Raw genomic sequence first — 27,983 nt, 5'->3', positions numbered from 1 at the left:
AGCCACGTTACGGAAATAGATTTCGGCTGGTGGCGATGCAACAGCTCCTTGTAGACGACGAGCGCTGCCGAGCGGTCGGAAGCAGCCAGTACCGTGACGACCAGTTCCCGAGGAAAAACGGAGAAATCGCCTCCGCGAGGTCCCACATGAATGTGAGTGCGATCTTCCTTTCACGAGTGCCATTATCCGCCGCGAATCGGTGGCCGTGCGTCACGCACCCCGATCCTCGGCCCGCAGTGCGTCCTTTGTTTTCTACGTGCTCGCCGATAACACGGTGCATCGCTCTGGAAACGCTCGACCGCGTGGAAGCGCGTCCCTCTGCCGTTCTCCTCTCCCCGATCGGCTCTTCCGTGAATCTTCCTCGTTTCTCTCGAACCTGGACAAACGAACGGGGCAGGGGCCTCGCTGGCTCGTCTTCCCTGGCCCAGGTTGCGTAAAGACGAGGTCTCGGGGCCGCTAGAGAGCTCAGGCTACGTGACAAGGCGACCAGGATCGTGGGGACTCGGCTATCGCCAGTAAATTTCACCGGTTTTACTTTCGCGTGGTGAAACGGAAGTGCTGGTGGTGAGACGCGCTGAGCGACCAGGATGTCTAGCCACGGAAGCTTCCGCGGGCCTCGGCTACGGGCCCACGTTCCATTACATGGTCCTCCCTCCGCTCTCGCGACTCGCGTACCGGAAGCCGAGGGAGATCGGATTGTTTATGAAGAAGACACGCGACGCTGGCCGCGCTTCTGCCGGAGTGCATGCTCGGTGACACTATCGCGGCGAAAGCATCTGAATATTCCTCTCCGTGCGAAACTACGAGCTGGACGGACGTAGAATTCTAATTTCGTTGGTTTCGTACTCGGAGTGGCCGTTCTACGTAGTTCCCGGGGTCCTGCGTGATTTGTGACACGTGTCAGTGATACGATCCATCTCGCTGCACGAGCCCCGCGTTTAATGGCTTTTCGGATATTTTCTTCGAGCGAACGATGCGTGTGTCGGGGCCCGGTATAGGTCGTATGTTTGCTCGTTAACCGGAAGATAATAAAACTCGCGCCGGGGATATTATTACGTAGTCAGAAAAATGTTTTCAGAAGAAACTCGAGCGCGCGGAGGGGGCTAGATCTTGGAGCGACTCCAACTTTCGTAGACTTTTGCAATTTTGACGAGAAATAGAGTTTCTAGAGACACGCTCGCTGCTCGTCTAGGCAATTTTTGCATTAAAATTAACTCGACGCGAGTTCGACGATGGGATGATTCTGGATTTACGGTTTGTCGAAATTTCTATTTGTCTTTGCGCTGGAGAAGGGTCATAGCGCGCTTATGACGATCGTGGCGAAATCTATATTTACGGTTCTCGGAGATCAGGTGCTTTGTTGCTCTTGTCGTAGACGGAATCGCAGCATAGAACAAAAGAGTATGAGCCGTCGGGAAGAACAGAAGGGGTAAACGTTCTAAAGATACGTATGGCTCTAATTCGAGGATCTAATTCATGCATGTGGAACTCGTGCGATGGCTGGAACCGCGAAATTACTCTGCCTGCACGCGAGAACCATTGCTCTTCGTTGATTTATAAACGAACGATAACGCGAAGCGAAAGAAATGGATAATAAAACGAGGCTGAATTACATCGCGGAATGTCTGAATCGAATTTCGAGGGAACGCTGAATGAATTTTGGAGCACAGCAGCGCGATATTTATGCATTCTTCGTATTCGTGTCAACGCGAAGAAATATATTGTCGCGTGGCTCGATTTTATTTCGAGACGCGGAACACGATTTTCCCCCGCAGAAATAGATTCGATTTTGGCCTCTTCCGGCGGAGAATCAACCGTGTGACGTCACGCTTTCTCGAGGATCCACTCGAAAAATCTCGATCGTGCGTCTAGCGAAGTCTCAGACACCCCGGTCCAACGTGCGATGACATGAATTCACGAACTGCTTGGCAGCCGAACACGAGTCACCGATGCCAGCTTGTCACCCCAATTCGAGACTTGTGCAAAAATGCATCGTTACCGATAAACAATAGAAAAGATTTATCGTCATAGGCGCGAGAGATTGCGCGTGTCGCAACCGTCTTAAACGCGCGAACGCCGATTAACCGGGTTCTTTCAGAAGTATTTGAGAAACGCGGTAACCTACTCCCAATTACGAGAAAGTGTCAGCTTGAAAGTACAACGCAAAACTTTGTCAACGTCCGATATAAATCGGGTAAATCGAGATCTTCTCGTCAGAGACGAAGCATAAAAATATTTATATTATATCCCCATAACTTGAACGAAGTGAAAAGACTGTCGACTTCGTGATTATAAACTTTGGATCGTAATGAATTAACAGCTGGTATGTCGTTTACAGAACCCGGGAGCTGAAAAATGGCGCCCGATGGCCATCTCGAACCCGTCGACTCGGCTGCGCATGGCCAGGTCCATGCCCCACTGGGTACTGGTACGTAACCCTCTGATCGATCTCGCCCCTCAATCTCGACCTTTCCGACAACCCCGAGTTTACGATCCTTCGCCTTTAAAAGGTGCAACAACAGAAGGAAGCGGAGCAGAAGCAACGCCGACCACCGACCCCACCGAAAGTGCCGCCACCATCGCTCTCCGGAGACTGTGGTGACCCAGACTACGAGATCATCGAATTTCCGACCCGACCGCAAGCACAGAAGTCCTCGACACCGGGCTCGAACGCGTACAAGTGCACCCTCTGCGGCACCGAGAACGTGTTCGCCCGTTGCGACACGTGCAACGGGAATTATTGCGAGGCCTGCGACGACACGAACCACAAGCACCCGAAGAGAAAGAACCACGTACGAAGAAGAATCCTGACGGAGTTAACGACAAAATCCCGACCACCCCTGCCGCCGAAGGGAGAAAACCTCTCGAGCCCACCGCCCATCCCGCCCCCAAGGCGGAACCGCAAGAACGCTCAGGTAGGATGCAACCTGGCCTGAAGCTTTCATCCCTTCCCGTGAATTTTCTTTCAGGCTGACGACGTGTTGTCGACCTTAGGTATCCGTGCGTTTCCTCGAGGCGATCCAGAGTCTGTACCGGTGCTCGCTGCTGTGGATCATCGGGATCAACGGAAACCAAGTTGCGAGGGTCGCGTGTCCCATTCTCTGACAATTTCCACGGCGTTCTCCCGCTTGTTCCTCCGATCACTTTCGTTCTGTTCCAGCGGGATTAGTTGCCCATGAGTCTGTCCACGGGAATCACAGACAGCGTTTCCTCATGGGCTAGTAGATACACGGTGTAGCACTTTTGTTAGCGTAGCGAACAGTCGCAACTTCGTCTCCGGTGACTCGAATCGTTTCTCGATGGATGTTTGTTGTACAAGAATAGATGTTGCTTGTTATTAATCGTTGTTAGCTGTACCACGCTTCGAACGGCGCCAGTCTCGTTGGTTTCTACGAGAGAGAACACGTCACACCGAGGCAACGTGAAGATTGTTAATCGCGCGAGCTTTAAATAGTCGACTAGGAACTGTCCCCCAGATGCACCGAGAGTTTTTATAGAGACTTTACCATTGTATATCTACGTTGTTTCATCTTAATACACCACGTTACCGCAAAAACACCACTGCCGTATTCACTGAACCCGTTCACTCTATCACACTGTCGGCAAAGTAACGGGCGGGAAGAGACGTGCCGGAGCAATTGACAGGAGCTTTGTGCAAACTTGGTTCCGGAATTATCACGCGTGCTTTCTCTCCCAGCGATTAGCACGACGGTGAATATGGCAGAGCACGGTGAACACGGTGATTCGATTCGACCATCATGCACCGTGCTGTATCTCCCGTTACCGTTACTGGTACATCATGTATGTTATGATCATTGTTCGTTAAACCATTCACACGTTCTACACACACACACACACACACAGTTCGTTATTTTCAGCTTGCAGCCAATCGCACCTATCGCCATCCTGTCGCTAACGTAGGACTATAAGAGTCAGATCACGATCACTCGGAATTTGATTTATACGTCACGTTATTCTAGCTGCCAGTGTTCCCGATTCGTCGGGAACGCCGTCGATTTATTTTGTTTTCTACTAACGCTTTGTTTATCATCGATTTAGCCACGCACGTCGCCGCAATTTAATTTTAGCGCTGCAGCCCTCAGCCGCGATCATGCGCCATCCTTTTTCTTTCCAACCTACCTTTTCTCGATCGCCGTTAAAACCAGAGAAACGAGAAAAGAAACGATACATATCCGACGATCACGACGAACACGGCTACGTTTCCAACGATGGCACACTGCACGACCCTGTAATAAAGTTCAGGTTTCGCGCTTAGGCTAAATCGACGCAAAGCCAGGGACCCACGAATCTTTCCTTGATCGAGAGGGTCGGCAGCTTGAAGCGGGCCCTTCCGAACACGACCAGGCCACTGTCAGCCACGCTAGACGCGAAAACTGTGTCAAAATCCATGCAGTCCGTGAATACCACCGCCACCGATGCCACGGGACCTGGGTCTAGCCTCTCAGGCACTGACAAAATGTCCACGCTTCAGGTAAAGTACCCTCTAACTACCCTCGTGGTCATAGAAAACGCTTGATGAACATTTTACACGTTCTTCCATTATTCAACAGCGACGCTCGACTCTTAATGAATAACTCGTGAATTATTCCTCGAATTCCACTTACTATTTCATCGCGACGTTACCCGGTAATCTCGTGGGTTTCTACTATTCATCGAGCATTATGCGATGGGTAATTAATACGTTAAACGTTCGCGTATGTATCGCGCGGGACTTGGTGCAATTTGGCAGTGTGCCTCGATGTATCGCACGACGACATAGGACGTTTAACGAATGTGTAAAATGGCCGGGAGACATGGCAGTTGTTTAACACGCGTACGAATGTCCAGGAGAGGTACAGGAAATATCAGGAAGCTATGAGAGCGCAGGATGCGAACAGGAGGAGGCATACTACATCGGATATTTCGAGAGACCCATTGAATGCTAGGCCGCTGAGTATAGGCAGCCCGAAGCTGACGCCACCGGTACCACCCCCGCCCCCGCCTAGATCTATGATGCAGTCGGCCAGCGTTTGCGATTTATCGTCGCCACACATGTGGAATCCCGGAATGCATCAGGTAACGTTCGTCGAATACGATAAATACCAGAATTGTTCCCGTACCAGACCTTTGCCTTATCTCTATAGACAAGTAGCCACTGGAAGCTTTTCTGGAATGACGTATAAATTAACGTGGCTTCCGTTTCGTTTCGATCCTTCGTGCGTATTGCCACATGGTCGTTATCTTTTATTGGGTAAAGAATATCGTTGAGATATTAAAAATCTAACATAGAACACGTCGAATTGTTTCGTAGGCTCAATCGATGGCTCATCTAGGTCCAGGAGGTATGCCCATAATGTGGTACCCACCTAATTCTCCGTGGGACATGGCCATGGGTGGTTCCACGATGAGTCTCAACCACCCAGCAATGTGGGGCTACCCTCCCATGGGATACCCTCCGTCGCAGATGCTCCCGCCACACTATCCAGGCTCGCTATCTAGGCCACACAGTCCGGCCAGAAGCGTGAAATCGAGCAGGAGATCAAGAGCACCCTCGCCATCGCCTAGTCTGAAGTCCAGGAAATCATTAGCCTCTAGATCACGATCGAGAAGATCGCAAGGTTCGCCTTCCGATGCCAGCTCTGAGGACTCTGGAGAATCAGATTTCGATGACAGGCTGTCTAGAAGCTCTAGACGCGGCAGCGTGTCCAGGAGTGCCAGGCAAAGGAGCTATCACGAAGACGATGGCCCTAGAAGCTTGCTGAGCAGAAACCGTCGCGAGTACGTCGAGTATTTGCTAAATCGACATCGCGAATTTGCAAAAAATATCCCTAAATTTTGTCACGTGACGTTTCAATGTCTTCTTTCAGACGGTTAATGTCGGAAGAGAGGATGACCAGCACAGAGGATCAGTGGTCCGAGGGCCACTCGGTGAAACGGTACCCAGCGCCTCCCAAAGGTTACGACGATTTCCAGAAAAACACGCTAAACGCGAGAAGAAGATACGACCAGGACGAACGCAGGCTTTCCAGGCTGGATTCCCGGCTAGATCGCGTCCAAAATGGCAGCTATCGCCGAAGACGAAGCACCGACGATGAGTCGTCCGACAGAAGATCCACCTTGCAAACTCGATCCAGAGTGACCAGTTCCTCCGACGATCACTTCGAGAGGTCAGAAGTGCTTCCGCGACGAAGGGACGACGAGATGGCAAGAAGAGCCTCCTCTGTGAGAAGGGAAACGAGTTTGGACAACCTCGAAAAATCCTCTCGCAGAGATTCTCGAAAATCCTCCGTAGACAGCGACACTCAGACGAGCAGAAAAACTCCTTCCAGAGACGTGGTCTCTGGCAGAAGTGAGGAGAGGATCGACGATACGCGACCCGTTAGAGACGACGTGAACGACGCGAACGCACGTGCTACCACGAAGAACATACGAAGTCGCGAGTCCTCGCGTGATCGGGAATCAGTCTCGAGGAGGGACTCCTTGACGAGGAGAGAAGCTTCGTCCGAAGAAACGGAGAGGTCCAGCGTGAGACGAATGTCTTCTCGCGATTCTCCTAGCCAGGTTACGAGAAAAACTCCGTCTCGCGAGACAGTTTCCAAGAAAACCCTTGAAAGTGACGATCGAGATGTGTCGCGACCCGCGAGCAAGAGTCAAGAGGAGACTCGAGAAGCCAGACGTCCTATCGAGAACGAGAAACGAGTGGAAGAAGCTCCAGCAAGGAATGCGGAGAACGAACGAATTAAACGTCTAGAGAGACTGCCACCGGTCGGAAGAAAAGAGGAAGAGAAGCGTGGCTCGACCAACGCGGGTCAACAAAAGTCGTCGAAAGATGCGAGCGAGTCGGGTATCAAGATGGAGATTCCAAAAGAGGAATGGGCCTGCGAGCATTGCACTTTTATAAATGACATAAAGGATCGTGTCTGCGTGGTATGTTGCAAAACGAAGAGCAGTGCGCTGCCACCGAGCAACGAAGAGAACGCTGAGGACGTTGCGAGTAGTTCGAGCGAGATGGTCAAGAGAGAGTCAACGACGACATCAGGCAGTGTTACCAACCCTAGCCCAGATCTCGAGAAACGGGCCAGCCTGTTAAAGATTTCGAACAGCGAAGAGAGCGGGGACAGTGGTTCCACAAAGAACAAAGGTAGAGCAAGGCGCAAAATCAGCTTTTCGTTTGGTACCAAGTCGAATAAGTGATTAGAATTATTGTACCTGTGGTCTTTTGAATGTTTCTCCCCCTTCCCGACCCACGCACTCTCTCTCTCTCTCTCTCTCTCTCTCTGTTTTATTTATTTTTCCCCCCTTTTTTTTACGAAACGTGGAAAGAAGAGATGAACAGAATACGATTGCCCCCCTGTCGATGTATACCCTTGGATGAATAATAAAGAGACATGCAATCTGTTTCGTACACGATCAGTGGAAACCAAATGCATAGTCGTATTTGAAATGAAGCCTAGTCTTTCGTTCGTAACCAGCTTTCCTTCGATCATGTCAGATGCAATTATTATTCATTCAAGAGAAGCTAGTTTCAAGCACGGGCGTGCATTTGGCCGATGTTCTTTGCATCCGGAATTTATCGTCGAACCATTTCTCGTTTTCAATCCTGAGAATCTTAACAACAGCCTTGAAACAGTAGGATTAACAAATAAATAATTTGTATTCTTCCCCTGAAGTAAGTTTGCTCCTTGTTACACCTGCCCTAGCAACGAGATATTAACATCCTCCTGTCTTGGAACCACAGTCGAATTAACAAACGGATAATTCATCGTTCTACCCAGTCTCCAAAATTTTCGGTTAAATATACCTGTCCTGTTTGTAATTTTCAATATCCCAATAAAAATCTCGTTCCCTGGGCTGTGGACTTTTATAGATTCGAGGCTGCGAAAGGATTAAGCGAAGCACCTAACAGCCTGCATCGGAATGACGTTTCCCATTAATTTAGGTCTAAGGATCCGAACGTCCACGAGAGTACCGAGCCAACACCCTAAACATGATCTGATTACTTGAATTTCCAGATACCACGACACACGAAGAGAACTCGACGACCTCGACTGCAGTGGTCGCTGAGAGATCGCACGCTGAACCTCCGTCAGCGACAAAGAATATAACGACGTCGATAACCAATGGTGTATCAGAGGCGAGAAACAGTACAAGTACTGCAAACACCGTCGCTCCTTCGAAAGTAAACGAGGAAGATGCGACGAAGCGACCCATGCTCGGGAAAATTCCGAAAAGCCATTCAGTTTCCACCGGAACCTCTCCTCCTCCTCAAAGCATTTCTACTCAAGTAAGGGAAAAATTTAGTTGTATAAAGTAAAGGAAAATAGACCGTTGATACGGGTGAAGGAAGCACGAATGGGAAATGTATCATCGGATATGAAATATGCTTTCCAGACCTACGACTACGTTCCAGCTAGAGGAAGCGCAGGATTCGTAAGAGCTGCATCCGCCTCAAAGGGATTATTGTATTATGAGGACAGCGACGCAGAGGTAAAACGAAAGATTAATACATAGATCTACGAAGTACCTTCCCGTGAAGCGGAAATCTCGTAGGTCAAATATTTCTGATTACTTAAAAACGAATCAGCTCGGCTTTCATCTCCGTTTTATCTGTTTCCAAGCTTGTCAAACTCATTGGTAAGAACGTGTACTTACACTGAAGGATAGTAGAAAGAAACGTGCCAAGCGTCTACTTTGATTTATAATAAAGTATTCGAAGAACACGGTTTCGCAAAATAAAGGATTTAATAAAAAGAAAAGGATGCCGAGCGTTTGTTTCAGGAACAAACCAGGTTCACGAGCAGCCCAGACCTGTACCCGCGAACGATCCAGGAGCAGTATCTTCAGCAGCTGATCAACGGGTCTAGCAGGGATCGTACGCGACGAAACTCCACCGACTCCACCCACCTTTATTACCGTTCCAGGGTAAACTTGACAGCTATCCCTCGAGAAAAGCATTGATTTCTAATCCGATCTAATCTTCAATACAATTTAACACGACTTCGATTGTGCAGTTCTGTAGCCTCGGTGTGAACGTAGGCAGGATTACTACCTTTTACAGCGCCATTTCTACCCATCATTCCAACGAGCATCTATTATTAGAATATTCAACATTAATAAAAGACATGTCTCGCCACCCGAGTTCCACTGTGCGACTGTGTGATATTAATCATAAACAAATTTCATACGTGTTCTAGAGCGTCATAGACTAGCCTTAATAATAGCCTTAAGCCTGTAACATTGTCGATTCTCCATCTCGCTGTACAGAAGGTGCATCCTACGACGATGAGACCTTTCTTCTAGATGTCTTTAGCGTGTGCACGCGTCCTCGGCCAATTTTGACCATCGTCAATCGAATTATCTTGCCTGTTCCAGGAATCGAGCCAGCCCAGATTCATCGAGACCGGTGCTAGCTCGCAGGGAGTGTCAACGTTGACGAGACAGGGCTTGGAAATTGTGGAGCTGCTGAGAGAGGCTGAAAAACACGGTTATTCCACCGATGACGTACAAGTGGCTTTGTCGCAGGGTGCCAGCAACCCCATAGACTGGTTGAAGACGCAGTGGCCCCATTTGGTGGAAACTGTGCAAGTCCTAGTTACCACTCAGGGAAAAGAGCTGAAGGAGAACAGTATCGGGGTGCTTTCTGCCGTGGAAGCGAAGGAGGCCTTGAGAGCAACGAAGGGGGATGTTTGGAACGCTGTCGCGATGGCTATTCAGCGTAGACAGCTAAAGGTGAGAATTGGACGTTCTGGTGCGTTTCGTTGATGAGAGAAATTAAACGACGATTCGTCAGTGCGAGGAAATCATGAAGAAAGGCAACTTCGCGATGGCGGAAGTGGTGAAAGCGCTGGAAAATAACACCGGCGCCGAGGACGCGGCTTTGTTCGAGCTGCAAAAGAATCAGCTCAAGCCGTTCTTAATGAGGATCTGGGGTCCTCCGGTTGGGGTGGAAAATGACGAGGCTGCACCGCGGGAAGGTCAGCGAATGTTCATTATTATTTATCTTCATAAAGTATGGAATGCTCGAGTATTTCCTTCTTAGCTTGGCTTCTTGAAGAATAATTACTTTTGATAAAGTCTTAAATGTAGGATTGGAATGAGTACGGCCTTGAAGGAGCGTCGGAAATGTTTGGACTTACAATTAGAACAAAGGTGACCATACGCAAGGGGATCGAATGGATGCCAGATATGACAGAGCCGAATGCGATAGACGAATGGAAATTTATGAGTGCAACACGTGTTTGAAGTACCTGACCCACCAATATTGCCGAAAAAGGGGCATGATTGGGAAGGAAAGCCTGACTGTGAAAAAAGGACAGAATGAATGGTTTAAATAAGGGTGCAAGAACGTGGGCGAGTGAGTCAAAGAAAGTGTGTAAAAGTCTAAGAATAATGGTTTAGAAAGACAGTCCATCAGTTGCAGTCTATTAGTTACAGTTTTGAAAGTCAATTTTAAGAAAGATCAGAAGAGTGTGCTCATAGCGAATCTCTTTCTTGTTTCACAGCTAGCCGCTGTCATTCTACTTATAAGTTTATTTTATTCTATTAAGAAGCCAACAATACTATCTTAACCCTTTGCACTCTCAGTCGCCATTTAATCAAATTTTAAACATCGATGTTAATCAATTTATCTAATTTAAAATTACCCAACGATGCGTGAAATGTCGAAGTAAAATAATTTTACGCCTTAATTTGCATACGATTTTACTGTTTTAAAAATATCGTCGATTTTATGGCAGAAAGTTTCCGAATTACTATCTTTCTGTAACGAAAAAATCGTCGAGTACAAAGGGTTCTTAAATTCACACAAATACGATCCTACATAAATAATAAGTTATCATATCTCAGTGATGTTTTTCACCCTACGAATCATCGAGTTGACACATTCTTCACCGAAGTAACAGTTTCATTCCTGACTATTGGCTCACGATCATCGAGTAAAATCGTTTCAGATGCGGCAGGTGCGGTCGGTGGTGAAACGGGTGGTTCCGAACAGGTTATCAACGTGTCGGACTCGGAAGCCAGGAAGCAGGTAATGTCACCAATCGTTGAAAATTTCGTCGCGTTGCAGGCCGACTTTCAAAAGCAACTGGCAGCCCTCAGACAACTGACCGATAACTGGCAACATGACAAAGACCCCCTGAACACGCTCGGTAATAAGCCTGATAATCTGTATCAAGTTAACACTGACGATCGAACCGTTCTAATCGATAAAAATCTGGTCCCAAGGGCCGTACAAGACCTCGATGTAGCCAACACTGTTAAAACACTGGAGAACGAGGAACCGAATCGAACCATCGAAGATGAAACGAAATCGTTAATCGCTAACACTACCGACACGCCTGTCGTAACCGAGAAACCAGACCAAGACGCTAATCCCACTCTGAAACTAATCGAAAATTCGCAGATATCGAACCAGAATCTAAATAACGCAACAGTGACAAACATTTCAGCCATCGACGAGAATAAACAAATTCGATGGAACGAGATTGAATCGGAAACGTCTGATAAGACCGTCTCACCTACTGCAACAACAGACCACGGCCCGAACGTCAGTCCTATGATAAATCTAGCCGAGAAAGTGGCTCCGAGCCGGCCAGAAAATTCTTCAAACGAGAGTCGAATCGCTCAAACAGAGGTGATTTCGGTCTCCGATAAAGACAGGAGAGAAAAGCGAGACGCGGAGGATTTAAGTAATGAAGGAACCGGTATCTCGTCTTCCAGTGTTGAGAAAGCGTCATCCCATAGAATAGAACCAGAAACGAACGATGTAAGCAGATCGAAAGAGAATATAAAGCAAACGGCGAAGATGAGTTTAGAAGTAGCCGAGGCAAAGGACGAGGGAGCAGCTGGCTCGCGCAGCGAAGAAAACGAAACGACGTCCCAAAAGAGCCGGGATCCCGGGCAAAGCAGCGTAGAGGTAGATAAAGCTTCCTCGTCGCGCACGGAGAAAAACGGAACGCCGTCCCAAAAGGCTTCTGATCCTCATCAAAGGCCGGTGCAAGTAGATAAAGATTCCCCTTTAGTCGAAAGCCCGAGTATCCCTTTGCGATCTAACGTATTGGACCACAGTTTACCGCAAAGTGTATCAGGGATGTCCGACGAATTGACTCAAGGTCCACGGCAAACCGGTGGAATCGAACGACCCGAGTTAATAAACCAGAAAGTGGAACAAGGCGAAGAGTCGCGTCAGAGGCCAACTGCTGCAGAATTAATTAACACGCTGGAAAATTCATCTGTTACCCAGGATATCGTGGTTCCAGAGGATACCGACGAGGGCAAAGGAAGAAAAGAAACGGGACCATGCGTGAAATTAAGTCCTCCAGAGAGAGCTACGAAGGAGGAATCGGCAAACGTTATCGAGGCATCGCCATCGCCGATAATTCCGAGCGAAACCGATTCGAAGGATCGAAATTTCGAAAACGTAACGACGGAAGCTCCGAAGAAAGGCAACGAGACGCAAGTAGCCACGATGGAGGCACTGCTATCTGCCGTGAAATCGTTGCCGGAACAATTGCTGGGTCCTTTCATGTCGGCAATGCAGATGCTGTCGTCGAAGAAGTCGAATAGCGACGTTGATCGGCTGAACGTCATCAACGCCGTGGCCAAGGAACAGAATTCTCTGCCTCTTGGAGCCTCCGACGAGACCGGGTCCGGTACAAATGAGAATGCACCACCGGGAAGCGTCGAAAATGGCGGGACGCTCGTACCGGAAGCTGCGGAAACCGGAACGGCCGCGGCAGACATCAAAACGCTGCAAGAGCTCGAAACGGTACGTAAAAACGAAAAGAACGATAGCGTTAGGGGAAGCTTGGTAGAAGGGGGGACAATGGAGAGAAAATTGAACGGGAGTCCGGTCCCGGAAGTCGCAGGGTCAACGTTGCAGAGCGGCGAGAGAACAGAGACAGCGGTGGCAGAAGTAAGTTCTGAAAAATGTTCCGCGGAAGTCGCAGCTGACGATACTAACTGTAATGAAAGAGCATCCGATTTCGAACAGTCACGACGCACAATCGGTGAAGCTTCAGACGTCGATTCGAAGACATCGTCGTTAGAAATCGATTCATCCGATCGTAATCACCCCGCGGCGAATACCGAAATTCATACACTCAACGACCCATCCGTCCATGAACGATCATCATCAAAGGAAGCAGGCAACTCTTCCGTGAACGACATCAAAGATTCTCCACCTAACAAAGCATCTTTGAACGACGAATCGCTCGCTCGCGATAGCCCGGTGAGATCCAACGAGACCATGGGCGCACAATCATTATCGAACGAGACGTCATCCTCGTTGATACGTGACTCGGGAACGTCTATCCGTGAATCATCCTACATGCAAATCAGCTCGTCTACGACCGGGACTGGAGCCAGCGACGATAACCGTGTGAAATTAATTGATGCTAGTTTGCTACCTGACAATGGACGTTCTGCGGAGAATGCGGCCATTTTGGATAGCAAATCGCGCGATAATAATCTCGCTGAGTCGCTCGTGACCCAGTCCCTAGCTTCCGAGTTTCGTAACCTTCGGGAAAATTGCAATCTTGTAAATTCTAACGACTCCGCGGTCGAAGCTTTGGAAAATTCCCAATTCGATCCGCAGAAAATTTCTGAGGGTTCGTATAATCCTGTCAGAGACGTTCGCGAGGGTTCTAATAAGGCTAGCCACGCGGTTTCACCCGAGAGAAAAATCTCAGAAGACTCCGAGCTTGCTCGAGACGAAGTTTCTAAAGCTACTGGTGGATCCGCTATTCGAGATTCTTCGACAGAGCCTGAAATAGCTCAGGAAATTTCTGTGGATCCACGGATCGTTGTAACCCCCACGGATTCCAAAATCAATGAAATTTCCACGAGTCCCGAATACGCGATTCCCGAAATTTCCATCGATCACGATATAATCGCGTATGAAGCATTGGAAAGCTCTGAAACTTCTATTCTAGAAGTTCCCGAGAGTTTTAAGGACGTTCCCGATATTCCGGCAGACTGCGGAGCTATAGTCTCTGAAATTTCAGGCGATTCTAAGTCCGTTCCGAGCGAAATATCCGAAGCTTCCAATATTCTTGCTCAAAAGACTTCGGCAGATCTTAAAACCGTCGATCGCGAAGCTTTCTCGGATTCCAAAATCGTTATCCCCGAAGCTTCAGAGGATTCCAAAGCTATTCCACGTGTCGTTCCCGTGGAACCCGATACTAATATTCGCGGATTACTCGAAGAGTCCAAGATGCCAGAGATTTCTAACAAACCCGCCACGATTGCCCGCGAAAGTTCCAAAAATGCCTTGCATATGTCTGAAAAAGTAGAGCAGCCTATCTCTGTCTTATGTCACATTCCCCGGAACGAGGAAATCGATACTTCGGCGATAACTCCTGCGAGTATGTTTGTCGATTCGATAAAAGCTCCGGAGCAAATTAATATTCGATCTGAACCGGAGAAGGAGTCCGAAACAACGATCGATGTAACGAAAAACGTGTCTCTGACGGAAATAAAAGACGACACGCCTCTAATAGCCGCACCGAACGATCCGAATAAATCGGTAGAAGCAACCGATTCGAGGAAGGATTCGGAGACGGGAAAGAACGACGAAGGCATTTCATCCGTGCCTTCGACCCCGATATCGAGCAACCTCGACGCAAATAAAGCTTCTGAAGCACTCGCGAATACCGAATCGGCAATTGTAACTATCTCGAGTGACCCTCGTATTTCCGGTCCCTCGTTCGACTCGCATACTTTGAACACCGAATCCGCCGTTAACAAGCTAAATTCTCAGGATACTAACGGCATTCCGGGGAGTCTCGTTGCTCCTAATAACGTTGCCGATATGTCGCATAATGCATCAAACTCGAGCGAAGAAAGTAGCGCCGAATCGAATCTGACCAGCACGAATCCCGAAACTTATTTCGTCGCTGACGTGCCTGGAAACCTGAACGAATCTTCCGCTGCGATTTCCTGCCACCACGAAACTATCCCGATGGATTCGAACAATAACGCGCCCCGTTTAGAGCCCGCTGTCACCATTGATATCCAAGAGAATGAAAACACGACGGAAAACGCTGCATTATTCGCTCCTTCTGACCCATCGTCGATTAAACGTCTCTCCGTGAACGTATCCAAAGTGATCGACTCGAGTATCGATCATAAGAGCCAAGAAATCGCTTGTCCCATCCCAGACGCTGTCAACGATGTCCCACCGGGTGTGCCAGAAATTATAGAGATTAAAATCACCGAATCACCCATGATAGCGGTGAACGATTGTGCGCCAATAAAGGTCCTAGAAAGCCTATCCGAGAAGGAAGCGAAACCGATGGAGAACGTGGAATCGGTAAAGTTGCAAACAGAAAGCGCGAGCGTAACGCGCGAGATCGTGACGATTTCGGGAGAAAGCGCGGTGGACGTCGAAAATAATGAAGTAGATGCAAATGAAGCTGATAAGATGGTTACGAGTAAGGAGAGATCCAAATCTCCTGCCAAAAAGGTCGGCAGAAGGAGGTCTCCCGTGAAAGTTGTCAAAAAGCCTACCGGCATACCGAGAAGGAATTTTGGAAAAGTCAGCCCGAGGGGCTCGTCGATAGCAAAGGCGAAGGAAGTGGCGGCTGAAATAACTCGCAGATCGTTCCTCGCTAGTCAAACTTCGAGAAAGAGCCCGGTGAAAACGGTAACGAAAATCGCGAAGAACGTCTCGACGAATGGCACGGTGAACAAGACGAAACCTTTGATCAGCGTGAAGCAGAAGCAAATTTCGAAGAATTCTAAACCGACTGGGACGAAGGCGGTCTCCGAGAAGAGGACGATTTTCAGCACGCTGTCAAAAGGCTGCGAGCAGATCAGGAAATCAATTATACCTACCCTGGCGAGCGAGAGAAGTCGCGAAAAGGTGGCTGAAAAATGTGAAAAAGGGAACACCGTGACGAAGAAACCTTCGTTCCTTTCGAGGATCCCCGTGTTCACGGCGAGACGACGATTCTCTCAACAGGCACCTAAAAGTTCGCAGCAATCTTCCAAAGCAACATCCGGTGACGGGTTAACTAGCACCTCGGCGAGACCATCGATTACCCAACAGGCAGCGGGAAAAAGCAGCTCGACCGGAAATGCCGCGAAGATTGGCGCAGGGCAAAAAGTCCAGTCGGATAAAGTCGACAGAAATTTAAATGGCAGAAAGAGCGTGATTGTAAAAACCGAAGTTCCACGATCGGGGAGTTCCGGGTGCAAGAGAAACACGAACGAGAAAACGAGAACTGTATCGAGGAAAAATGACGGCGAAGCAGACGTGGTCGAGTCCAAGAGAGATCCACTGGTATTCGAGGAATTGGATTTAAACGATACGACTTCCAGCGAGGAGTACGAGGAGGAAGTTACGGATAACGATACATCCACTTCCGACTTGGAGAGCGCCACGGAGTCTGAGATATCGAGCTCGGAGAAGCAGCTCTCGGATCGTACCTTGGACAGCATGGAGGAGCTAACCGATGCCGAGATTATGCTGCAAGAAACGATTAACGCGATAAAGGCGAAGATATCCGAATCCGAGTACGAGGATTCGGAGGATGAATACGTTACTGACAACGAGAGCCAAGAAGACACGAACTCGGATGAAACACGCGTGGATGAGAGAGACGCTTCGTTGAAGGATGAAAACTTGGTTGACAGAGATTTGAGAGACACGACGTCCGAAGAAGACGAAACTCTGAGAGACGATAACGTTGATCTGAAAGACCAACAAAGGGACCAATCAACGACCGAGGACATGTCCAAGAATGGTACCATTTCTGACGCTTATTCCAACGAGAGACCTGTCAAACGATTGCCATCGGTACCATCAAAGAACGGTATAGGCGCGTTTAGAGATAAGTCTAACAAATCGAAAGGTAAACTCGAAACGAACGATAATTCCGCGAGGAAAGATGAGAACAGGACAGATACTAAGACCGAGACAGCGAAAGCTAGACGCACGAGCGACAAACGAACGAAAGCGAGTCGCAGAGCGAGCACGGGCTGTGACAGAGGGGTAGATCAGGGAGTAACGTCAAAGAAACGATTCTCCTTGGTGGCCAGTTGTATCCGTCGGTTCGAGGGTGAAGAAAAAACTGAACGGGAATACGTGGATAGTAGGAGCGGCAACTCGAAGACAGGGGTATCTCCCAAAACGGAGAGGGAGGTCAGTAGACGTCAGTTGTCAGAATCACTTGCCGACTTTGTCGGGTCCTTGCTGCTGAGCAGGCCAATGTCTACAAACAGCTCTACCTACGTGTCAAGAGATAGAGATAGAGATAAAAGACGAGACACGGGAAGAAAAATGAGATATCTGGCAGTATCCTGTCAAAGTTTTAACCCTGTTTTGACATTTTGTAGATTTTAAGCGCACTTTTTTTTTTCTCTCGCTAGAGTTGGCTCCCTGTTTCCGCGAGGTAAGTACTCCTCTTGTTTCTCGTCGTGACTAATGTCGTTGTTCTATAGCATGACGCTTTGTTCCGCGTTGCCCGTTGGTGTTTAAATTAAAAAGTAACCGCGGTGTACAAGCGGAAGCGTACTCGAGGTTTGTATGCGCTCCGCGAAGAAAGCACGCGGCAAGTTTAATCCAATATCGTGGAACACGACTTTTCCATCGTCCAATTTGTTGGGTGCTTCTGGGTCTTATAGTAATTTAAACGCGCGCAAATAACACGTTCAACCATCGTTTCGTTTCGTTTCGTTTGATTTTCGAGGAACAAAAGGACCTCGGATCATCTACGAGCATCTATTAACTTTAAGAACCCATTCTGCATTCTTCGACATCGCTCACTGACGTATTAATCTTCCATAATATCACTTACAGCTTGTTCATAACGAGTAAACACGATATTAATATTCCATTCACGGATCGATCGATGTTATCTTAAAAATTTCGAGAGCTCGTTTCTAGACGTTGGTGTAGTCTCTATCTATCGCATCTTTGCATGTCATTGTTCTCGTATCATCCTGTGCGTCAATTTCTATCCTGTCACTTGGACATTCCAGTTTCGACATTGCTCTTAATTTCGTATTCAAATTACAACGATGATACCGTAGCCATTATACGTCGACGTATACGCCAGCTCGAACGATGAAGGATCGAAATTACGATACGAATTTGGTTGAACTTGCAGAGAATTGCTCGTCGTCTCTTGGCAGAAGGTAAAGCATCGAATTACGACGAAGCGGAAGTGGCCGCGAGTCTGCTGGCCCTAAAGTTCGGGGATGTCGAGGCTCTTCACGCTGCCAAAGAGTGTTCCAGCGTGGAATCGGCGTTGGCTTTCTTGCAGCAGGGATGCGAACTCTGCACCGGTCGTTTTGCGATGAGCCAGGTACAAAGTAAATAATGCTCGAGGTTTCGTTGAAGTTTCCATCGTAAATTTCATTTCCAGATAGTGTCCATGTTGAAATGCGTGCACCGGTGCTGCAACGATTGCGCGAAGAATTACTTCACCATCCAGATCAGCGACAGGAATATCACCGATGCAGTTTGTCCATTTTGCAAAGAGCCAAATCTAAAGGATGCCAACGAGGACGAGGTTCTGGAATATTTCAGCAACCTGGACATACAACTGAAGACACTTCTGGACCCCCCGATTCACGAGCTGTTTCAAAGGAAGCTGCGAGATAGGACGTTGATGCAAGATCCAAATTTTAAGTGGTGTATTCAGGTGTTTCTCTTGTACAGATTATTCGATTCTCTTTAGTCGGAAGGGGAACGTAACGCGTATTGTTTTCAGTGTTCGAGCGGATTTTACGCGGATCCAGATCAGAAAAGATTAATCTGCCCCGACTGTCGGTCGGTGACGTGTGCCCAGTGTCGAAGACCGGTACGTGCAGATGTTATTAATTGCACGAAAATTAAACGGAAGTTACGTAAGCGCGGGCAAACATCCACTCTGACGGTGGTTTCACTTTCAGTGGGAGAAACAGCACGAAGGAATTACGTGCGAGCAATTTGCTGCTTGGAAAGACGAGAATGACCCGGATAATCAGGCCGCTGGCTTAGCCAAGCATCTCGCTGATAACGGGATAGATTGTCCTAAATGCAAATTTCGTTACTCCTTGTCCAGAGGAGGTAAGGTACTCGAGGAAAATTTAATCAGTCGAATTGTAACGAATTTTGCTTGAAATCCCGAGACTCGTGTGAAGGTGCGACATCGATCTTTGACAGAGTTTTGCGCAACTCTAACCGATGCCATAAAACTCGGATCGAACTTGAGCTCGAGTAGCCAATTACTTTTGAAGAAAGAGATATTTTCTAGTAAGATTAATACGTGTTCGCAGGTTGTATGCATTTCACTTGCAGTCAGTGCAAGTACGAGTTTTGTTGCGGTTGCGGCAAAGCGTTCATGATGGGTGCAAAATGTTTGGTCAGCCCCTATTGCGCGAAGCTGGGCCTGCACGCTCATCATCCGCGAAACTGTCTGTTTTATCTACGCGATAAGGAGCCCGCGCAGTTGCAGCAGCTGTTAAAAGATAATGGAATCGACTACGACACACAGGGTCCGGCCGGCGAGCGCAAGTGCAAAGTGCAGTTGCAGAAAGAAACTCCCACCGGTGTTGTGGACGCAGTGTGCAATTCGGATGTCATTGAGGGACACGCTGGTTTGTGCAGGTAATTCGTTTGTTCCCGTGTAACTTTGCATGCGCTCGCCGTTATTACAACCATTCTTATAATTGAACACCATCCTCGTTGAAAGCAGAGTACCGTTACAGAAAGAATCCGTAGGGTACAAGTATAAAGAAACGTATAAAAGCTAATAGGAAGATAAGGATATCACTCACTACTTGTCCGGTATAAATGATAAAAAAGGAAGGTAGGATACTTCGTTAAAGACCAGTTCTCCACTTGATCAATCGTAGAAAGTAATACTTTTGACATCTTCAGGATCACTGATCTCCTCGCTAATCGCTAGTCGTATATTCGCGTTATCGTTGCCTCGTTAAATGCTGAACAAAAGAAAACATACATACGCGCATACATACATGTAAATAGGGAAACGATTAGAAAAGAATGTGATAAAAATAGGAGAAAATATATAAATGGTACCTCGCTATAATTTTAACATATCCTTCGAATATTCAGGATCCACTATATCGAGTACCTAGTTCGAAAAATTCGGAAGACCCAGCTGGAACCACTTCCGTTGCTAAATGTAGACGATCTCGAGACTTGCGTGAGACGTGCAGGGGTGAAGTTGCCCCCGAATTGGTACGGTCGTGATCCGGATCATTACAGGAGAGACTTGACCGAGGTAAACGAAGAGGCATCGTGCATGGCACGACTAAATTCTGGGTACTTTTCCCCGCAGGCAGCACTACATTGAGTACTTGGCGGGTCTGATACTGAAGGACAAGCTGGATCCCGTGGCGATCTTTGACTTGAACGACGCCAAGCAAGAGCTGCGCCGTCGGGGAAAAGTTCCCCCTGCGAAGGACCAGGAAATGTCCGAGCGGGATTATCTCGAGGCGTGCATTCAGGTGACTAACAACTCCTCTCCTGCACTCCTGCCCCGACACACTGACCGAATTAACAAGAAATGCACGAAAGTAGACCTTCACGTATGACTTTCGCAAGCAAAAAGTGCAGCGCGACATGCACGTTGTCGAAAAATAGATATCTGTAATTATAGACAAGAGTTCCGTTTTTTCCCTCGTATATTTGTTAATCTTATACAATAGAATGAATAGTAATCTTTGTATACCGTTAGAACGATCTCATTTGCGACATCTAATAACGTGAATGTAACGTCTGGATGTTTTACAGGTTGTACGGAAGGAGATTCCACTGGAGTAATAGAAGGAGAATAATTAATGTGCGACTTTATGTGACTCACGTTTTTGATGCATCATGTATAGTGTATTTATTTTATTATGTGGACAGCGATGTAGAGAACAATTTACGATTAAAGTAAACGAAGATTGAATGTTGTTTAGTATTTAATGTACAAAAATAATCAGTCTTTTAGAATTAGACTTCACAGCTAAATATCTGCTTTTTGTTTTTTTGTAAACAAAGCGTAACAAATGTTTTTTATGTAATAAACGAGAATTAGCGTTTATAGGAAATTTTATAAGATTTTAACAATAAATTAATTTTTAACAAAGTTCTGTCAGAAAACTATGTAAACTCCTTCTTCTTGGAGGTGCTGCACCTTTATTCACAATGTCTTTCAATCGATTTACATTTAACTTTTTCAACTTCTGAGTTGGTGTCTTAAAGTTTGTAGTGTTTCCCACTTTTTTTATCTTCATTTCTGTCGATTTTTCAGTAATATCTTTTGCATTCAAGCTTGAAATTCCAGAAACATTTAAACCAGCAGTTTTATCCTTGCTTTTCTTCTTCCTTCGTCTTTTCAAGCTTTGTATACTTTCTGTGCTAGCTTTTTTTGCCTTTTCTCTTTTAGGCTTATTAAAGTATATTTTTGTATTTTTTTTACACACTGAACATTTAAGTACTAATTTGTTCATTTCATTTTTTAAACATTTTTTTACTAAACTTCTTTGAATTTTGGGTATTCTTTTCTCACTGTCATTCATAATGCGTATAATTTTTTTAATAGATTTAGAAAGTGGTTTACCTTGTGATATTCGAATGGTATAATCCATTGTATTCCAAAGTGATCCACAATAAGAACACATCACCGAGGGACCAAAATTTTGAGATGGAAGTATTCCGTGACTAAACTTTTTACATTTTTCTCTAAGGTACAATAATATTAATATTTAATATGTATTCAATTATTTATTTACTTAAAAATACATGTGTGATTCATAACTACATGCAAATGAACAAATAAAATATAGCTTACATGTAAAACGGTTGCAAAATCGTACTTTGTGAACAATTTAATTTTGTAATAAATTGATTCACGTTCCATAAATGCGTCATTCTTTCCATATTTCTTATTTACACACGCACAAAATAAAATATTTTAAAGATCGAGTAACACTTCATTCATAATACCATGAAACGTTCAAGTAAACATTTACTTGGTATATAGATGATATATCCGACAGTCATATACTTCCCCTTTAATGATAAGTGATACGTACAAACTTTTGAAAAGCCTTATAAACGTGAGAAATATGTATTGGCGAACAAAACTGATTAGTTGTGTTAAAGTGTGTCAGTATAATGGATGATAAAAGCAGTATTACGCCTCGTAAACAGATTACGCTAGTATTCCGAAAAATCCTCGATTTTTACGATATCATTACGAATTAATAGTAATCTTTGTTGTCGTTAGAAAAGTAAAAAAAAAAAAAAATAACCTCCAAATACCATCACATTAAAGACGTCACTATTATTGAGTACAGGGTAGCCAACGTGTGAAAATGTTGAAATGTGTATAGAATTCCTAAACTAATCCATTAAAGTTCTGTGATATAATAACAGTGTGCATATCCATACCAAAGACCAGTTTCTGTTCTACAAACGGACAAAACCACGGAGGGTGTTAGAAAAATTTGTATTTTGTCATCCTTGTCATCCAAGCACCGGGACTACTGTCAAACGATAACTGAAATACATTGAAATCATTAAGGGTTAAATTGATAAATCGACATGGAAGAAGAAAAAAAGGGGGAGCGACAACCATTATTAAAAGACGAAAATGTCTATTTTAAATCATATAGCAGCGATTATGGCACGGCAGTAGGTAAATAACATTTGATCTTGATCATGGAAGAATTACAGTTGTTTAATTCTATTGTTTACTATTACTTATTATGTACCACTATAGATGAAGCAGAATCAACTGTCAGTACAATAGGCCCTAATGATTTACCACCTCCATACGAAACAAGCAGTCAATATGACTTGCCTAAGGTTACTTGCAGAGTTTGTCAAGCTATGATAGATATTTCTACTAAAAGAGATCAACATGTTGTCAAATGTTCCCAGTGCAATGAAGCTACGGTTAGTTTTCAAAGTAATTCAATATATTCTGAAACTGCATATTAAAAATGAAAGTATTAATTTCTTTTTTAGCCAATACGAAGTGCACCATCTGGAAAGAAATATGTCCGTTGTCCATGTAATTGTTTACTAATATGTAAGAATTCTTCACAACGTATTGCTTGTCCAAGACCAAACTGTAAACGTATTATTAATCTTGCTCCAAGTCCAATTACACCACCTGTTTTATCTATGCCTGGAATGTGTAGGGTAGGCTGTGCTCACTGTCATGACACATTTTTGGTAAGAATTTGAATAAAAAATGTCTTATTTAAGTTTTTCATTACATATAATGTATATGTTATTAAATCTTCTAGTTTAATACCTTGAATAATGCTTTGGCTCGATGTCCACATTGCCGAAAAATATCTTCTGTTGGTCCAGATTTTGCTAGGGGTCGAGGTATTGCATTCATTATTGTTGGAATAATACTCTTAGTGATTGCAATAGTTGTAACTGTAAGTACTTTTATAATATTTAATATACTATAACAAAAATTTAAGATAATTTAGACATATTTTATACATATTATAATGGGTACAACTTAATACACAGGTTGAGACGCATACATATGTGAAAGCTGCTGGAATTTATGTAGTTTATGTTGGTAAGTATAATAAAATCTCTTTAATTCGATCTATCAATTGAATATGTAAATTTTTTGAATGTCAACATTAATTTACATATTATTTAAGTAATAGTCTATTCTTTTTACCAAGTCCTCTTTTTTAATTTTATTTTCAGGAGCATTTCTCTTGGCACTTTTTTGCTTGGGACGTAGCATTTATTATTGTACAATGAAAATTAGTATGATAGAAGGTCCTATGTAATACCCTAAGTGACAATCAATTGCTGATATTTTAAAACCAATTCCTCTAACATCTATGTCGTATAATAATATATTTAGATCAAATGTTTATAGTAATAAAATGACATACAAGTCCTTCTAGGACAATATTTGGTAGATGTATACATTCTTACATGTGCATATGTAAGTTTATATTGCTAATAATGTGCAACAGTCTTACACATACATATGCAATTGTACATGTTACAAACAAAGAGAATGTGTAGCTAATGTATGACACTTTCTCACATAAGGTAATATATACTAAGAAAAATATACAAAAAGTACTAAGAAAAGATGGGGGTGTCCATTTTGAAGACAAAGGATTGTTCCTCTGCACTTTTATATGTACAAGCACAGGACCAATACAACAACCCCATTATATTGTTTTCATATTTGAATGAAGATATACTATATATGCTTTCTACATCTACAGTAAATATACAAAATGCACATAGATATATACGCAAATAAAACATTCTTGCATGAACATTATTCCAATTGTAAACAGCTATAAATACAGCTACATATATTGTGTTTGCAATTACACACTTGCATTGTCGTATAAATATCTTTTTAAAAAAATACAAATCGATATCATTTAACTGGCATTTCTGGATTCATGTATTATTTGACATGCAAGTAAAAATGATAAAAAATACATATATTGAACGCTACTATCTATTTTATTACCATTGTCGAGTAGCCTAAATTATTAAATTATTTTTCTGTTCTACTATAATATCATTCCTGAGAATGCATTTCTACTTAAATTTCAACTATTATTTAGTTATAAACATTTGAATTGTAATTTTCATGCGTCATATATCGAACAAAAATAATTTAAAACTACAAACTGTAATTTTATAAATAACTCAACATGTACATTTATACAACAATGTACATTTCTAAAACACGAAAGAACGTAAGTATACAAAATATGTAATATCGCTAAATTAATTGATTTATTACTTAAGAGAGGAACAATGATTCATTACTTCCGCTTTGTGTGATTTTTATTCAGAAAATTATTTATATAATATTACATGCATCATATAATTTTTATAATCTTCAAAATATTATTTAAAGTTTAAACTTAATTCTTTGACAATAAATAATAATTATTACGAACTACAAAATTTTAGTTTTATTCCTTATTGCAAACTCTTCGTAAGCTTTTAACCTGATTTTCTAGTAACTTTACACATAGTGATATATACATGTCATGTACGTATGCGAAACGCCGTTTGCCGCCAAAATCCAGCATGATCATACCAATAAAAAAGTATTATTGTATTAAAATTTCGATAAATATTGATAAAGTTTGTACGTGATACAAATAACAAATGTTTTATTATCTTATAGAAATGGTGAACTTGAAGAATGGGCAATTGTTGAGTTGCAAGGGGATTTAAAATTTGATTCTGCGGATATCACGAATAAGTATATCGGAGACTTACATTTTTCAAAATCTGGTGTACCTATATTTATAATTGGCATTCATGTTCTTCATGGAAAAGAAATGGTACTGCCAAAACCATTAGCGGTCTTAGTTAAAAAACATAATGAAGAAGCCAATACAACTAATTCTGAGATAAAAACGGAATACGTTATTAAAGCAATTGTAAAAAAGAAATTACTTTTTAGATTGAGACCAAAACCTATTGTAACAAATGTTCCAAAGCCTAAGATTATATAAAAATACTATACCTTGATGATATAATTTTGCTATACTATGCTAATGAAATAAATTATTATTATGTAAATATATTATTAATAAATAAATTCACATAGACTAGAAAAAACATGATTTTTATTTCCTTAGTTCATTCTTTTTTTTTTTTTTCTTATTCTATTATTATCTTATTTCAAAACAAAAACCGTTATCCTAAAATAATATGTACTTAAAAAATCTAGTCTTTCATTTCTCCCTCTTCATCTTCTTCTTCTACACCTCTTATGTACATTACATTATTACATCTTATTAAAACTTCGCCAAGATTGCCAGTACAAGTTCCATCTATATGTTCCTCTGTATTAGCTAATTGTAGATTCATATATCCATCAACAGAGACAAGATAACCTTTGTATTCATGGCCCCATTTTAATTTTACCATAACTGGTTTACCAGTTAAACCATTTAAAAATGGTTTTGGATTTATTGGCATGGTCGCAGCCATTATGTTATATTTTTCTTTAATTTCTACAACAAAACAATACGTACTGTCATACAAATATTTTACATATACACAATAATAATTATTCATAATTTAAGTAAATTATAACTTGAATAGAGATACCTATTAAAAATAAAACTGGATGAAATATTATTTGACAAATATTATATTCAATGTTAAGGTTAATCCTATATATGTAAATATTGGAAAAATTATAAATTTTTATTTTATACATCATGTAATTATAAAATTATTTATTATTCATAACAAGAAATTTGTACTTACATATTTGAAAGATAATAATAAAAAGAAGAAATTTTATTCCCTTGCAGACTCGTGTGAACATATACTGCTTATATCTGAAGTGATCTGCACTTGGTTAGAAATAAATGTTACTATTGAAAAATAACCTAAACTTGTCAAAACGCCCGTCATACAACTTTCGAAGTATTTTTATTTAAGAAAAGAGATATTATTAGTTTTTAAATTATTTATACAAATTTATACACATTTAACACAATTTTATTAATATAATTAAACGATTGAAATTATAAAGGTATTCAGTTTAATTTTAATCATAACAAAAGATTTGTGTCCCTTGTAAGGAGGAATTGTATTTCATGAAAAATGAATATTTTACCAAAGAAAAGGTATAAACCAAAAATAATTCTTATATGATAACGTTGACAGATATTTTCTAGATACATAAAATACTTTTTAAATTATTTGTTTTAGGTGGCATGTACGTACTAAGGAAAATATTGCTCGTGTACGACGAGATGAAGCAAACGCTGCAAAAGAAGAAAGAATCAAACAAGAACGAATTCAAAAGGCGGTAAGTGTAAATGATAATAACAAAAGCTAATTGTTTATTAATTATATAATCAATGAAGTATTTAACATTTCTTTAGGAAACTGAAGCTAGAATTAATTACCTTCGAGACAAAGCCAGGGAAAAATATGATGGACGAATAGAGACATTAAAAACTGAAACAGATGCCTCTTCTTCAAAATGGGATCATGTTAATTTCTTTGCAGAACTTGAACAAGGAAAACTTGATTATAATAAACCCAATGTAGAACATGAAAAGGAAAAAAAAGAAGAAAGAGAAAAATATGAAAAAAAAATTGGCTATCTTACATATCTGGGACAAGATACTAATGAAGCAACAGGTAAGAAAAACTGGTATGAAGAGTTACCTGAAAGATTGAGAAACAGAGAAAAGAATGTGGAAGTACAAGCTAAAAAGAAGACACTGGATGATCCTATTCGTGACATCAAAAAGTATTTAAATATCATGGGAGCTGGTTCCATAGAAAAATCTTCAAAAATTAATATAGAATCTGGTAAAAGAAAGAACGATGATTCAGACAAAAGTGATTCAGATGATACAAAATCTTTAAAAAAGCACAAACACAAGAAATCAAAAAAACATAAAAAGGAAAAACATAAAGGTAAAGAAAAACAAAGTATAGAAAAACCAAATATAGATATACAAAAATTAAGAGCAGAAAGAATGTTAAGAGAACAGGGCGAAAAATTAAGAACAGAAGCTTTACTGGCTAAATTAAGAGGAGATCCAGTTCCAATAGCAACTCCAAAGTCTCCTCCTAAACCAGCTATTAAACAGAAATACAATTCACAATTTTTTCCTGAAATTGCTAGGCAAAATGCTGAAAGAACCCCTAATGTACAATCAATGAGAGAACAGTAAAATGTAAGTTGGTCTTTATTTTATAATTGTGCTATTATACTAATAGTACATACTTATCTTTATTATAATTATGTAAACATCAATACTTGTATAAACATTTGGATGAAATTTCATAAAATTTATGTTGAATTATTAACGCTATTAATAAAATATAAATAAGTCAGTTGTTAAATACAAAATATTACACAGTATGAAATTCCTAAAATAGTTCTATTTTATAAACTGCAATAAAATATAAATAAAAGATAATAAATGATCTTTAAATTTCTATTAAATGAAGTACCAGATATCCCTCGTAAATA

General features: G+C 42.8%; 6 protein-coding genes across 9 annotated transcripts; 4 read left to right on the top strand and 2 right to left on the bottom strand.

Annotated features, from left to right (window-relative positions):
* Positions 1–56: 56 nt before the first annotated feature.
* Positions 57–20,958, top strand: LUBEL (Linear Ubiquitin E3 ligase). 4 transcript variants are annotated; one of them, XM_017906795.1, is made up of 21 exons: positions 57–152; positions 2,339–2,428; positions 2,511–2,915; positions 4,277–4,492; positions 4,849–5,076; positions 5,312–5,778; positions 5,868–7,141; positions 8,013–8,284; positions 8,392–8,487; positions 8,779–8,922; positions 9,373–9,729; positions 9,791–9,974; positions 10,950–17,146; positions 18,114–18,311; positions 18,372–18,650; positions 18,720–18,809; positions 18,901–19,057; positions 19,267–19,597; positions 20,069–20,194; positions 20,295–20,463; positions 20,750–20,958. In XM_017906795.1, the coding sequence occupies exons 1-21, from the start codon at positions 147–149 to the stop codon at positions 20,777–20,779; spliced, it is 11,316 nt and encodes a 3,771-aa protein (XP_017762284.1). In that variant the 5' UTR covers positions 57–146; the 3' UTR covers positions 20,780–20,958. The 4 variants fall into 4 exon arrangements, with proteins under 4 accessions (XP_017762284.1, XP_017762209.1, XP_017762363.1 ...); XM_017906720.1 differs by having other exon boundaries at positions 8,758–8,922; XM_017906874.1 differs by lacking the exon at positions 20,069–20,194 and having other exon boundaries at positions 8,758–8,922.
* Positions 20,959–21,081: 123 nt separating this feature from the next.
* LOC108551951 (uncharacterized) lies at positions 21,082–21,883 on the bottom strand. The gene is made up of 2 exons (XM_017906336.1): positions 21,795–21,883; positions 21,082–21,685 (listed from the first exon to the last, which is right to left on the bottom strand). Exons 1-2 carry the CDS (start codon positions 21,881–21,883, stop codon positions 21,082–21,084), a joined length of 693 nt encoding a protein of 230 aa, XP_017761825.1.
* A 185-nt stretch (positions 21,884–22,068) lies between these two features.
* Positions 22,069–23,772, top strand: LOC108551365 (type 1 phosphatidylinositol 4,5-bisphosphate 4-phosphatase). The gene is made up of 6 exons (XM_017905538.1): positions 22,069–22,643; positions 22,728–22,903; positions 22,976–23,185; positions 23,260–23,400; positions 23,498–23,549; positions 23,687–23,772. Exons 1-6 carry the CDS (start codon positions 22,550–22,552, stop codon positions 23,770–23,772), a joined length of 759 nt encoding a protein of 252 aa, XP_017761027.1. The 5' UTR covers positions 22,069–22,549.
* Positions 23,773–25,039: 1,267 nt separating this feature from the next.
* Positions 25,040–25,488, top strand: LOC108549366 (chromosome transmission fidelity protein 8 homolog). The gene is made up of 2 exons (XM_017902746.1): positions 25,040–25,074; positions 25,155–25,488. Exons 1-2 carry the CDS (start codon positions 25,055–25,057, stop codon positions 25,486–25,488), a joined length of 354 nt encoding a protein of 117 aa, XP_017758235.1. The 5' UTR covers positions 25,040–25,054.
* A 214-nt stretch (positions 25,489–25,702) lies between these two features.
* On the bottom strand, positions 25,703–26,350 carry SmF (small ribonucleoprotein particle protein SmF). Its single transcript, XM_017906231.1, has 2 exons — positions 26,252–26,350; positions 25,703–25,992 (listed from the first exon to the last, which is right to left on the bottom strand). Exon 2 carries the CDS (start codon positions 25,967–25,969, stop codon positions 25,703–25,705), a length of 267 nt encoding a protein of 88 aa, XP_017761720.1. The 5' UTR covers positions 25,970–25,992; positions 26,252–26,350.
* Positions 26,351–26,525: 175 nt separating this feature from the next.
* LOC108551704 (leukocyte receptor cluster member 1) lies at positions 26,526–27,681 on the top strand. Its single transcript, XM_017905988.1, has 3 exons — positions 26,526–26,616; positions 26,702–26,801; positions 26,878–27,681. Exons 1-3 carry the CDS (start codon positions 26,594–26,596, stop codon positions 27,679–27,681), a joined length of 927 nt encoding a protein of 308 aa, XP_017761477.1. The 5' UTR covers positions 26,526–26,593.
* Positions 27,682–27,983: the final 302 nt, after the last annotated feature.

The sequence above is a fragment of the Eufriesea mexicana genome, unplaced genomic scaffold (genome assembly GCF_001483705.2).
Source record: "Eufriesea mexicana isolate 0111107269 unplaced genomic scaffold, ASM148370v2 scaffold47447484, whole genome shotgun sequence".
NCBI lineage: Eukaryota > Metazoa > Arthropoda > Insecta > Hymenoptera > Apidae > Eufriesea > Eufriesea mexicana.
This window is presented reverse-complemented; position numbering and strand designations above follow the sequence as displayed.

Excerpts from the sequence above, each read along its gene's own strand:
- LOC108549366 (XM_017902746.1), top strand. The coding sequence starts at position 25,055 with ATGATCATACCAATAAAAAA. Across the intron at positions 25,075-25,154 it reads ATGATCATACCAATAAAAAA|AAATGGTGAACTTGAAGAAT; the intron begins GTATTATTGTAT and ends ATTATCTTATAG.
- LOC108551704 (XM_017905988.1), top strand. The coding sequence starts at position 26,594 with ATGAATATTTTACCAAAGAAAAG. Across the intron at positions 26,617-26,701 it reads AATATTTTACCAAAGAAAAG|GTGGCATGTACGTACTAAGG; the intron begins GTATAAACCAAA and ends TATTTGTTTTAG. Across the intron at positions 26,802-26,877 it reads AAGAACGAATTCAAAAGGCG|GAAACTGAAGCTAGAATTAA; the intron begins GTAAGTGTAAAT and ends ACATTTCTTTAG.
- LOC108551365 (XM_017905538.1), top strand. The coding sequence starts at position 22,550 with ATGGAAGAAGAAAAAAAGGGGGAGCGACAACCATTATTAAAAGACGAA. Across the intron at positions 22,904-22,975 it reads CCCAGTGCAATGAAGCTACG|CCAATACGAAGTGCACCATC; the intron begins GTTAGTTTTCAA and ends TTTCTTTTTTAG. Across the intron at positions 23,401-23,497 it reads TGATTGCAATAGTTGTAACT|GTTGAGACGCATACATATGT; the intron begins GTAAGTACTTTT and ends CTTAATACACAG.
- LUBEL (XM_017906720.1), top strand. Across the intron at positions 8,923-9,372 it reads ACCTTTATTACCGTTCCAGG|GAATCGAGCCAGCCCAGATT; the intron begins GTAAACTTGACA and ends TGCCTGTTCCAG. Across the intron at positions 19,058-19,266 it reads TTACTCCTTGTCCAGAGGAG|GTTGTATGCATTTCACTTGC; the intron begins GTAAGGTACTCG and ends ACGTGTTCGCAG.
- LOC108551951 (XM_017906336.1), bottom strand. The coding sequence starts at position 21,883 with ATGGAAAGAATGACGCATTTATGGAACGTGAATCAATTTATTACAAAA. Across the intron at positions 21,686-21,794 it reads ATTTTGCAACCGTTTTACAT|AGAAAAATGTAAAAAGTTTA; the intron begins GTAAGCTATATT and ends ATTGTACCTTAG.
- SmF (XM_017906231.1), bottom strand. The coding sequence starts at position 25,969 with ATGGCTGCGACCATGCCAATAAATCCAAAACCATTTTTAAATGGTTTA.